This window comes from Gossypium hirsutum, chromosome A02, assembly GCF_007990345.1.
Source record: "Gossypium hirsutum isolate 1008001.06 chromosome A02, Gossypium_hirsutum_v2.1, whole genome shotgun sequence".
Lineage (NCBI taxonomy): Eukaryota > Viridiplantae > Streptophyta > Magnoliopsida > Malvales > Malvaceae > Gossypium > Gossypium hirsutum.
The window spans coordinates 105,075,011-105,087,979 of NC_053425.1; the positions used below are offsets into that span (position 1 = coordinate 105,075,011).

A 12,969-nucleotide genomic window follows, 5' to 3' on the forward strand; every position below is an offset into this window, starting at 1 on the left:
ATTTTGAATACCATAAAGATATAAGCCAATTCAAGATTAAAATTATATTTCAGCTCTCATAAATATATGTAATTTAATCTCAATTATCCTAAAAAAAATTTCTAACTTCACTCCTACACCTCGACGAAATCTAAAATTTAGATAAATCAAAGTCCTAAACAAAAGATAAAGCTCGTACAATATCATTTTCAATCATGCATAATATTCAAATCCGAAACTTTACCCTCAAATTTCTTACTATTCAGTACATGTATCATTACTCATCAGCCAATAGTCATATAGGTTTAGGGTTTGTGTGTGAAAGTGGGACCAATGGCTTGGTCCATTCCCATTTAAAACAGCAGCAAGGCAAAGCAACGAAGCTTATTGCATCAGCTGACGATAATTCTCATTCAATTGGTAAAGTAATAATGCAATATCCCCACTTCTGTTAGAGGTTACCCAGGTGGCCTTTGCACCTTTAACACGTCTCCCCTTTGTATTGCATTTGCCCCCTACTTCATAAATGGATGGCCAGAAACGAAATTATTTAAAATCCGACACGTTTTATATAGCTATTTTTTCTCTCCTATATTAATTAAAATATATTATATGAAATTATTAAAAATCATTAAAAATTTTGTAACGTGTCATAAATAATATTATTAAAAAGTAAAAAAATATAAATATTTTAAATTTTATAATTATGATAATTTAAATTAAAATTGGAGTAAGTGTATATGTTTATGATCCTTATTATATGAATGAGTATTCAACGTTGATATATTTTTACAATCAATTCTCTTTATAGTAGTCTCATTTGTCTGCCAAGATTTTGACTGCTATAACAACATACTAATTATTTGTCACGTGAATTTAACACTTTTAAAGGTGTTTCTTTAATTATTTCAGTTAAAATACTAACGTGAATTTTTTAAAGGTTTATTACATAATTTGATCCTTGAATGGTATTTTTTTTTCCAATCTAGTACTTATATTTGACAAAAGTTATATATTTTGAAACTCAAATGTACCAGTGTTAACTTTATTGTGTTTTAATCTGATTTTTAGAGTTGATTTGATGAAAATTAAATTAAACAAATTTACAATTAATACTAAATTTATTTTATTAACAAAATTATGAAAATTTTAAATCTAATGATATTAGCAATTAACTTTCATCAAATTGACCCTAAAACCCGAATTAAACACTAAATAGTTAACATTATTACTTTTGGGTACCAAAATATATAAAATTTGTCAAATACAAGTACTAGATTATACCAAAAAATAACATAAATACCCCATTAGAAAAAAGTATGAAACTCAGGTATGAAATAATGTATTAAGCCCTTTTTAAAAAAAATATTATTTCTAACTTATAACATTAACAATTTGACATAATTTTTTTGTATTAGAAGAGGTGTTTTTAAGAAGACCCATAGTATCAGAATAATTAACGACACTAACTATTTGGATTAACTAATCATTTTATACAAGTAAAAGATTAAGTTATACCAAATTATAGTATAAAAATTAAATTTCAAATTTGAGCATAATAGAAGTATCAAAAGCATAATTATACAAAGACTTTTTTATTTTGAACCGATACCCTTCAATATACAATAGTCACATTAGATCCTATGGAAATCCAAATTCAAGTCAAGTTAGGTCCTAAACGAAGGGCAAAACACTCCTATGCTATTTTCTTTATTTATAAGACTTGAATCTAAAATTTTTTTAAAGGATATTGAACTCCTTTATCACTAAATGCAACCTGTATTATTTTTTTAATGGAATTTAAATTAAAATTACAATAAACTTAATATAAAGAATAACAAATTAAAAATAGAAATATACCCACACATTATAAACTTAAAATAATCTAAAAAAATAAAAAATATCAATTTACGCATGACAAACACCCATTGCTTTTGTTTTCAACGTATTAGACCATAACACTTTCAAAAGACATGGATACAATTAATTTCATTTTGTCTAAACATGTAATTGGGTCAACATCTACCGGAAAAAAAATTATAAAAGTATAAGATTACAAGACTCCCCCACTGTTTTCGCATTTACGCTTCTTCACTTTGTTTTCATCATCATCGTCAGTACTTTTGCAAATCCCTTACTGATATAATATATATAGATATATATATGCTGCCAAAGACCCCTCACAACTCACCATTGCCTTTAATTTCCCATCATTTTCCTAAACTACCACCACAACCATTGTTTCTCCTTCAAGCCATCCCCCTTCTCTCCCATGGCGTAAAACTCCTCTTTGGGTTCTTTTTTAACGATAACACAAATACGTTTTCGTTTTTCTTTTTTTAAGTTTTTGACTGTGAATTTTTTTATATATATATCGTATATGGGAAACTGTCAAGCAGCTGAAGCAGCCACCGTGGTGATTCAACACCCAGGGAACAAGATCGAGAGGATTTATTGGTCCGTTAGTGCAAATGAAATCATGGGGTCGAATCCAGGTCATTACGTTGCCCTTGTGGTGACTTCACCGACGATGAAGAATGAAAATGGTACGCCGGTGAAACAGCTTAAGCTGTTGAAACCTGATGATACTCTGTTGATCGGTCAAGTTTATAGGCTCGTCAGCTTTGAAGGTAAAAAAATTTTTATTACATGATCTCTTTACGTCTGCTATGGAATCTTTTCTTATTTGCTTTGATATATTGGCAGATGTTTTGAAAGAATTTGCTGCAAAAAAGTGTGTGAAATTGGGGAAATTGTTGAAAGAAAATGGAGGACTTGGGCTTGGAATGGAGTTGAAGAAGAAGAAAAAGGATTTGCCAAGAACTAAACTTGGTTCTGAATCTGGGAATTGCAGTGGTGTTAAGGTAAATTTAATTTGATAAACCTCGTACCCTCAAAACATTGTGTCGAATTTTAATTATATTTTACTCTCTTTACTTAGATAAAAAGTAACCTAACTGATTATAATTATTTTTACGTACCATATATACCTGATTGAATGAATTCTTAATCCATTATACAATACTTTTCCTATGTTTATAAGAATGGACTAATCTTACAAGTTTCATGTGTGAATTATCAGAAAAAAATTGTCAGAAACTGAAATGAATAATATTAATTTGGGGTCTCGAATATTGTAGCCATTTGCAGAGAGGGGATGATAATTCAGGGCTTATGATTTCAATGCAGAAAAAAAAAGTAAATCTTTTATGATTCTGAAAAAAGTTTTGAAGATAACAAAAAAAGTGGGAAAGGAAAATCTTCAACTGCAAAAGGGCTTGTAATTTTGTATACTACTTTTTAATTTCTTTTGCCTTTTTTCTATCTCTTTCTGGTTGTGGGTTTGATAAGTTAAAAAATGTTATCATTTGAAAAAAAGAAAAAAGAAGAATTAGAAGAACCTGAAACTTTGTTTAAATGATAGATCTCTCAAGGTATATTTGCTCTTTGAAAACAAATTAATTTAAATTCTTCTTCAACCAATTGTTTTTGTGGAATTTGGCACCCTTTTCTTCTACCTTTTTAATGTTGAAGTGTTATATGAGTCATTGGTCAATATATAAAATAAAAAAAAGTTTTTTTTTTCGATTGACTCTTAGTTCGATTGTCGCGAGTACTATTGTCAATGCATGAGGATATAAGTTTAAATGCGCTGAAGCGCATTTTCATCTTATTTATGTGTTGGAGAGAAGCTATGAGTTAGAACCAACTTAAAAAGGAAAATTTTTCATTTTGGCCCTTTACAATTTTTAAAATTTTAAATTAGTAAAGCTTTGTCCCCATAAAAATGATAAAATTTTGATTTAATCCTTTAAAAATTATATTTTTTACTATAGTTAAAATTACAATTTAATTTCGGTCCCAAAAAACATTCTGACTTTACCAGTGTGTTTTTAGATTATATGAAATGAATGATTTAGGGTTAGTTTTGAATGTGAAGTTACAACAATGATCACCATTCATCATGCATTCTTATGCTAGATTTTATGATGTCTACTTATATATAAAGAGACAAATGACAATATTCTTATTGATTATGAAATTTATACTTTATGAAAAAGCTAGAGCTTTTTTATTAGTGGGGTGGAAATTTTTTTAAAATAATATATTGTTAACATGAAATGACCATATACTTTGTTTGTATGCATTTACTGGGGAATGTGTGCACGGGTGTGCCTTTCATCAAAAGCTTAATTAGACACATAAATTGTCCATAAGAATTCTAGTCCAACAATATCTTGTCTTCTCCCTATGGTCGTAATTTAAATTCCAAACTCCGAAATGAATGGATAAGGTCAATGAATAGGATTCAAATGTCATGGAAAAAATATGGTTTCAAAATTGACTTATTACACAAACTTTTCATGGAATTGTCATTGTCTTATGGGTGCCATTGCTTTTGTCCTTTGTTGTTGTGTTTTTTTGAATCTTTTCATAGGTGGAGCAGGAAGTTAATAGGGTTGGAACCAGTGGTGGTGGTGGTGGTGGTGGTGGTGGTGGTGGTGGTGGGGGCGGTGGCAGTAGGTACATAGGCAGACATCATGGCGGTGGTGGGCAATGGAGGCCAGCCTTGCAGAGCATTGCAGAGATTGGAATTTGAAACGCAGTGCCATTTGCATGCTGTCATTCTCTTCCCCCACCCAATAAAATTGCAAACAACTATATATATATAATCAAGTTATTATCTCTTTTTTTTTTCTCCTAGATGGATAGAGTTTGTGTTAGATGTAAAATCATTTGGACATTTAGAAGATTATAATATGTAATGATCAATTTTCTAAATTTTTAAGGTTAATTTTCTTTAAGAATTTTTATATTTCAATGTTGAAAATTTCTAAAACTTTAGAGATTAATAATTGAATCTTGTGGATAAAGAAATAATGTGAAAAGAGTTCTATCTTTCATTTAAAGGTTCGATTCAATTTAACTCTAAACTCAATAATCCAATATTATAATCAAACAATGATCTTAAATAAAAAATAAATAAAAAAAACCTTAATATTTCAAATTTCTCCATAGTTCAATGCTCAATCTAAGATTATATATAATTCTAAGTTTTTAAATTCAAGAATGTAATCAAAAGTATGTAGAAGGACCAAAAGCAAAATTATATAAAAAGTGTGGGAAAAAAAACACCATCATGTAGTAGTTACTTTTTTTTTAAATAGTAGTAACTTTTTCTTGTTATAGGGAAAAGGAATATTTGTATTTAAGACATATTCAATATAGATATATGATATAATAATTAAAATTTTTTAAATATATTCCTATTGAGAATATATATATCTTCAAATTTGAATAACTTAAATATTATGATTATTTGATGTGGAAAAGTATGGAACTAATAATGAAGCAATTGTATCAAATTTTGCTTGTTAGGTTTATGGTTTTGTTACGATATAAACTACAGGTTATTTGTTATAGCGGTTCACATCGTAAGGGTGTAAAGAGTCATTAGGATGAGGGTGGTTCATAGAAAAGTGCAAAGAAACATTATATTTGGGCATTCTTAGAAGATTGTGGAAAGGAGTTTTGGCAGAGTAAGGTTGTTTGTGTTCTTGTGTCTCTTTGCCCTTGTGTTGAAGGAGTATTGCTAGAGCAAGGGAGGTCCCAACCATCGGGCATAAATGTCATTGGAAGACGGATGTTAGCATAAAGCATTATTAGGGTCGACCTAAATGGACTAGACAAGGGGTTTGCTAGATATAATGAATTGATGGGTATCATTAAGATTCTTTCTCAATATATCTTCGGCAAATTGTGTAAACCCGTTAAATATGATGTTTAAGAGAAAACGTGAGGCTAAATTCCTCTTACGAAGCAATGATAAAGCTTTATCACCAACCCCATAAAATGATTGATTGTTCCAACCATGAGGAGGCTTAAGGTAGAAGTTCCTTTGAAAACCCTCTGAGAAGGACCCTCCATCTATATTACAAAGTATAGCTTTCAAAGAATTTGGAGGACTCAAATTGAATAAAGAATAGTGGAGGGGACCGTCTAATTTTCATTGCAAACAAACATTTTTCACGCGGATACAATCAATGTGTTCTTGCTTTAGTTGCCACTTATCATGTAAATTCGACTTAAAATTCAATTCAACTTAAAATCAATCATGAATGTTAATAGTTCGGATCCATTTAATTGAACTTGAATTTAATCCAAACCAAAAATAACTTCAGTTCTAAAATATTAGAATTCTAAAGGACCCGACCCCAAAAATTTAAATTGACTTTATCAAAATTATTCTATCTAAGTATACAACTTTCTAGTAATTCTTAATTTTTATTTTTTTTCCACAACTACTAAAGGATAAACTATATTAATAGTCATCCAATTATTTTTTTCTTTTTCAGTCACCCAACTATAAAAAGTTACAAAATAATCACTTAATTATTCAATTATTTTTTTCTACAACTCGCTAATATAAATATGAAAACCCCAAAAATTCAAGATAATTGGGTGGCCAAAAAAATTTACTAATAAATTTTATAATCTTTTATAGTTGGATTATTGTTAATATAGTTTACCCATTATTAAAAAAAATTACAGAAGAAGGGTTCCAACATATTATAGTGGTGTCTCCACTTAAATGACCTTTTTGCAAATGTAAAAAATGGTAATAATAAAATTTTATATTTTTGGGGTTTAAATATGTAATGTTTGAAAGTTTAAATAATTGAGCAATCATAAAACTTGGCTTTTCCCAGCTTTAGGTTACATTCTCCCCTTTAATGGATGCTTTGTGGACACCAAAATTTTTCTTGGGGTTTGCATTTTTGGCTGATTTTGCTTTCACCTCTCATTACGAACTACGATATTTAAGATTTGATTTGGTGGGTTGTAATGTCCACACGATTTTCCCAATAATTATTTAAAGATATTAATTGCTTTTCATTATTTTCATTATTATTCAAGAATTAGAATTTTTGTTTTTATGGTAATAGCTTGTCTTATCTCGTTTTATTTGTAAAAGGGTAAAATTACTTATATACAATAAAACAAATAGAATATTAACACAAAACATGTCAAGTGTCAAATTGCAAAGCAGTAATGGATTTTACAACATCCATTTTTCACCATTCCATTACTATCCCGAATTAAATATTTTATAAATGTTAAATTCATTATTTTTAATAAATTTGGGTAGGAAGATTTGATTTCTTAAATATTAACAATTATGAACATCCGACAATGTGGTGTTTATTGTTGATTACCACGTGTGGCTTGCATTGCTTCATTGTGCATTTTGTAGGGCTCTCAGATATGAGAGTCCATCATGATAGGTATTTCCTAACTGAATTTCTTCAGGTTTAAGCTTTCTTTTGCTGTAAGATACATGAACGAACCATAAATTATTTAATGGTTTTGCAAAGGAAAGCAGTACCTTTGAAGCCTCCATTTGTTTGGAGGAAATTGAAACCGACACCCATTTATTCACATGCTTAATGCTGGATAACGATGGGATTATGAATTGCTTAAAATATGTGATAAGTTTTTTATAAATTTTAATTTTAATTTATGTACTTTTATATTTAAAATTTTAGTCTCTTTTTCTTAAGATTTGTTAAAATAGTTTTTGTTAAATCTAAGTTTATTAGAATTTGACCTGACTTTTAAAATTTTAAGAAATAAAAATATTAAATTCTTGAAAATAAAAAAATATAATAATTAAACTCCAAATTTATGAAAAGTGTATTAACCTATGAAATATTTTAACCTTATGAATTTAACCAACTTTCTCTAACGATTAGGAACAAATTGTTTTGTCAACAACAATTCACAAAATTACTAACAAAAAAGTACTTATAAAGCAAAAGATGTGTTTTTGAATGCGAAAAAAAAACAAATAGTTGTTTCGAGGGTTAAAAAGTTTTATGCTTACATTATCAAAAACAAACAGTACGGGAAAACCTTCATTGCTGAGAAGATCCAGATGCAGCAGCAGATGGGACGGGCACTGGTGGTGGTGGTGGTGGTGGCGGGGCAGAACCTGATGAAGTAGATGCTGGTGGTGGTTGCACGCTTGTTGAAGCTGGTCCACTCACAGGTGGTGGAGGTCTTGATGGTCCAGAGTGTTGATAATGTTGAGGTGGGCCTCGAGGTGGAGGCATTGCTGAATGGTATGGTGGATACTGTTGATAAGGTGGCATTGGTTGCATGTACCTGTATGGCGGATAATGTTGATGAGGATATTGTCCAGGTGGAGGCGGCGGCATACCTTGGTAAGAATAGTGTTGTGCTTGTTGTTTATCTGACCCAGGTTTGTTCTCCCCATCCTTAGACGGAACCAGAGCACCCATTCTTTGAGGGTCCATTGATGGATAGTAGGCTCTATCTATCTGAGGTGGAGGTGGGATATTAAAGTACTGCATAGGTGGTGGTTGGTCGTGCATGCCAGGTCCAGATGGCTGGAATTGATTCTGCTGCTGAGATATTACTGCCCGGGGCAACATTCCGCTATGAGCCACTGCTGCTTGCTGCCTGGATCCATCGGAGGTTTCTGACTCAGGCCTTGGAGCTTGGGGCTTACCCCACATTAGCTTCAGCCTAAGACCCTTTATGACTAGCTTGCTAGAAAGCTCTTCTGCAGCCTTCTCAGCTCCTTCTCTGGTTGTGTATGTAACAAAGGCGCATGCCTTGTCAAGGACCATCTTTATCGATTCGATTTCACCATGTGCATAAAAGTTATCCCTTAAATCTTGCTCGGTGATCCTTTTATCCAGCCCTCCCACATAAAGGGTTTTAATGCTTTCATCCTCAGGCGCTTCCAAAGAAGGCATTTCACCAGCCTTGTTAAGTAGCTTTAGTGCCACTGGATCATTCACCCTGCAAATATTTAGGGGAGGAAATAGAGACAAACAGTCATTCGCAATATTAAAATTTTTATCACTAGCAAAATATAAAAATAAAAACAAAAATCAAAACCGAGCTTACCCATAGTAACGGTCTTTTATATTTTGCTGGGACAACTCCCCAGCTTCCGGCATCTCATGCCTATAAGGGCACTCAGCACCTCTTGTACATTCACCCCGCACATAGAAACTGCAAATATGTGCTCGGTTTCTCTTGTAGTAAGGTGTTGTTCTCTGAAGCTTCAGAATAGTGTCGTTTGGACGTACCTTGCCATATGAGGATTCGTAATCTAGACCAGCTCTCGCCTGCAAGCCACAAATATATTTAACTAAGGATAAAGAGTGAACAAAAATAGAAAATAAGAAATCATAGCCATCTAAAACAAATAAATTAGGCACACTTAAAACCATCAACTTATATAGAAGATTACGAATCAACAAAAAAATGAAGAAAAGCTGTAACATCTTGTTATAAACATCATAACAAATTTATTCTCGTAACATGTGATAGTAATTAGTAAGTAAAACTGAAAATCCATGAACCCAAAAAGCAGTGAATACCCCAAACTCAAAGCCTCGCATGACCTAAACTCTGGCTACTAAGAGGAAATGGAGGAGAGATAGGGATATCATATCAACTGAAAAAAAATGTAAGATGCACTTGTGTACTTCGCATGTATATGACAGAAATGCAAAGTGTCGTTATAGCAAGTATGTAATGCCAAGTCCACATGATTCAGCAACTGCAATGACAGTAATAATGACTATATTCTAAAAAGTAAACAGTTTACCAGGATGTTGCTTGAAAATTTTCATACGACACCTTTAATTTCTTCATAAAATGATGCTAAAAGATAACTGTTAAGCATGAAGCTACATACCCTCCTGTCATGCTCCTCGGCGAAATACTCTCTATTGACATCACTCTTTGGAATGGCATCATTGGAGTTTATACTTAGAGCAGTATCCCGAACTTGAACTGGCAATCCATATTCAAGATCTAAAAGGCAGACTTGACACACATTTTTCAACTTACTGCAAGTCTGACAAACCTCAGTTTTCTTATACCTTGCATCACGACCAGGTCTCCACCTAAAGACTGTAAATGGCCGTGTACAAATCTTGCACTCCTTATCATAATCAGCTTTAGTCTGTAGTCAAAGTGTAAAGAAGCCCATAAGAGTAAACACAGAAATTTTTATTATTGAAGAAACAAAAGGATATTTTGTACTATGAATACCACGGTGAATCTATAGGTTTAGAACCATAGTCTAACAGACTTAATATATCATAATCCCTTCTTGCTGCTTATTTAGATGCTGATTTGTGTTATTATCTCATCCATTGTAACAGAGAAAATACAAAAGGTTAGAAAATTTTCAAATATGTCCCATTAGTATTACCATTAATACCTATATGCCAGTGTACATGTTGTTTTGCATACAGAAAATCCATTTTGAAGAATCTTATCTCAAGTTTAGCTAAGGTTATAGAAGTCATAGAACTGGAAGCATAAAAAAATGTAGGAATAAAGAATATAATAAGTCTAGTAGATCTTCTCATTATTAGAAAGTTGCAAGAGTAGAGAGACAAGCACAGTCAAAGAACAAGCCTTAGACTCAAACTTGATAATCCATGTCTACATGAAAATGTCCTTCCAACTGTATTTTGATTTACTTATTCTACATTTTCACCTCCAAAAAAGAGAGGCTCGACCATGTTATAGAAAGTATTGCCATATTTCACAACTCTGCTCACATCCACAAACATGATGGTTAACGTATATAGATATATGACTAAAAGCACAGCCAAAAATATAAACAAAGACAGAAACCATATTGATTTAGTTACAGAAAACTTGACTTTACAGTTCCCATATAAAAAATACAATTTCAGATCCATAAATAGGGGCTGGCCTCTAGAGTGAGTGAGAGAGAGTATTAAAGAGATAATGATTAATACCATTCGGACATATGGATTGTCACCAAGGCATGACTCGCAAATGATAGGAAAATCAGAGCGTTCCCAGCCGTCCGCCTCATGATCTCTTAACAATCGGTGTGCCATCGAATACTTCACACAAGCTCGTGTAGCTATTCAGAGCCTTTAATTTGCACTCTATTTCCTTTATTCCTACCGCAAGTGAATATAAGAGACAAACACAAGAACACCATATCAAAATCTGATTTAACATAAATACAATTATAGAAACACAAAACATAAATACGTGAACCTTTAGCAGATCTTTCTTATTTAACATAGTATTTATCATTAGAACATTTTAATTTTTTTTTTCATTCAATTGCTATAAACCCTACCGACTCAAATAAACGATAATTTCACGCATCAAACTATTTGGAAAGAGTTTCAAATTTGTAATTTCATTTTTTCTCGTCTTTCCTACTCAACTGATCAAACTAAAATCATATAAACACCAGATAGAACAAGAAAATCACAAAAGAAAATGACAAATGTTTAAAAGGACATCAAAAGTTGAAATTGAAAGTCTAGAAAGTACCTGAACCGCTATCGATAAGGTGGACTAGTAGAACCGCCGGTTGCGACTGCACGCTGGCGATTAACAGTCAACGGTAAAAGAGATCGGAGAGTAGAACCGAGAGAGCTCTCGCAGGGCCGCCGCGAGGGAGGGAGGGATAAGGATTCCTTTACGCACTTGATTTTTCTTTTTCTATTTTATTAGCGGTTTTTTTTTTAATTTCTTTCAAAGATTTCGTGTTTGGACTCGGAATGGGCCCTGACAAAGCCCAAGTATCTCACCGCCTTCTGCTTTACTTGTGTCATGCTAAGCCCAATGATTAAGCCGCTAAAGAAAGCCCCAAATGCATAGATTTTAGGTTAAAATGTGCTTCAAGTCCCTAACTCTTAGTACATTTGAAATTTAGTCCTTATATTTTTATTTCTAGAAATTTAGTTCATCTTCTTTTCGAATTTAAAAATCCAAGTCTGAGCTTAACTACTTCCCATAAAGTTGTAAACAATTAGATTTTATTTATCATATTAAAAAATTATTTAAGTACTTTCAATAGAAGAACTCATATTTAAATTTTGAAAACAATATTGTTACAAGAAACAACAATGAACCCTAAAATGATTAGTCTATATAAATAATAAAACATATATGAATGTGTTGAGTAATATTTTGCCTGTGTCTTATTGATATGAATATACAAGTATTTATATATGTTGTTACTATTACCATTACAACTCATGATAGGACCTTATTATTTTGTCTTAACTTTGCTGCCTCCATTATTGACATTCTTTGCGAGCTCTAGGTTTGTTGGGCATGTGTCTACAGAGCACGCAGTCCTTTCTGTTCTGAGACTGGCGTTCAAAGCGAGCTATGTACCTATTGGATGCGTACTTGGGTGGCCTGTGGAGCACGTGACACTTCCTACGAGTTCCTTGGGTACATATGAGGTGAGATTGTGACCTTCCCTAAGTCCTCACGAGCTAGGTCCGTAACCTTATCTTGCGAGTTGTACCTACGATTTTGCACTATAAATTAGCGCAAGGTTCCGACGAGCTGGGTTGCCTTGCTTTACGATCTAGTTCGCCTTATTGTCCTCTCGTGGTCAGGTCATGGATGGGAGACTAGGATTTTTTTTAGGGTTCGGGTCTCAACCTATTGACATATAACAATCTACGCCCCCCTAAAATGGGCTTAAGAGGTGTCATAAAGTGGCACTCCTTAAGTCCATCATATCAACATTAAATGCAACTTACTGGGCACGTTTGTGAGTAATTCTCATGTGTGCGTATCTAGTCATTGAAAATTGAACCATTTTCGTTTGTTCATATTTGGGCCGTTGATTTCCTTTAGTCACACGAATTGTCTAAGAGGCGAGAAGGGAACTTCTTCTTTAAAAGGATGTCTTTGAACCCTAAATCCCTCATATTCACCATAACTCAAGCAAAAGAAGAAAATATAAATTTTAAAATAAAAATCAATGTTTCTAAAAAATTTCCTTCGTCTTGATTGCAGAAAATGCTAAAGATGAAGGATTTATACATATATTAAAATATAATACATCAAAAACACTAAAAACATTGTTTCTCAATAAATTTAAAAATATATATATAGTTAAATAACACTAATATAGGTGCAACTTAA

At 32.2% G+C, this 12,969-nt stretch overlaps 2 protein-coding genes across 2 annotated transcripts; one reads left to right on the plus strand and one right to left on the minus strand.

Moving 5' to 3' along the window:
• The first annotated feature begins 1,964 nt into the window (after positions 1–1,964).
• On the plus strand, positions 1,965–4,774 carry LOC107922649 (uncharacterized). Its single transcript, XM_041080042.1, has 4 exons — positions 1,965–2,609; positions 2,686–2,843; positions 4,418–4,466; positions 4,497–4,774. Exons 1-4 carry the CDS (start codon positions 2,360–2,362, stop codon positions 4,577–4,579), a joined length of 540 nt encoding a protein of 179 aa, XP_040935976.1. The 5' UTR covers positions 1,965–2,359; the 3' UTR covers positions 4,580–4,774.
• Positions 4,775–7,767: 2,993 nt separating this feature from the next.
• Positions 7,768–11,536, minus strand: LOC107922165 (zinc finger CCCH domain-containing protein 40). Its single transcript, XM_041080049.1, has 5 exons — positions 11,353–11,536; positions 10,797–10,967; positions 9,716–9,985; positions 8,917–9,140; positions 7,768–8,808 (listed from the first exon to the last, which is right to left on the minus strand). Exons 2-5 carry the CDS (start codon positions 10,899–10,901, stop codon positions 7,896–7,898), a joined length of 1,512 nt encoding a protein of 503 aa, XP_040935983.1. The 5' UTR covers positions 10,902–10,967; positions 11,353–11,536; the 3' UTR covers positions 7,768–7,895.
• Between the last annotated feature and the right edge of the window lie 1,433 nt (positions 11,537–12,969).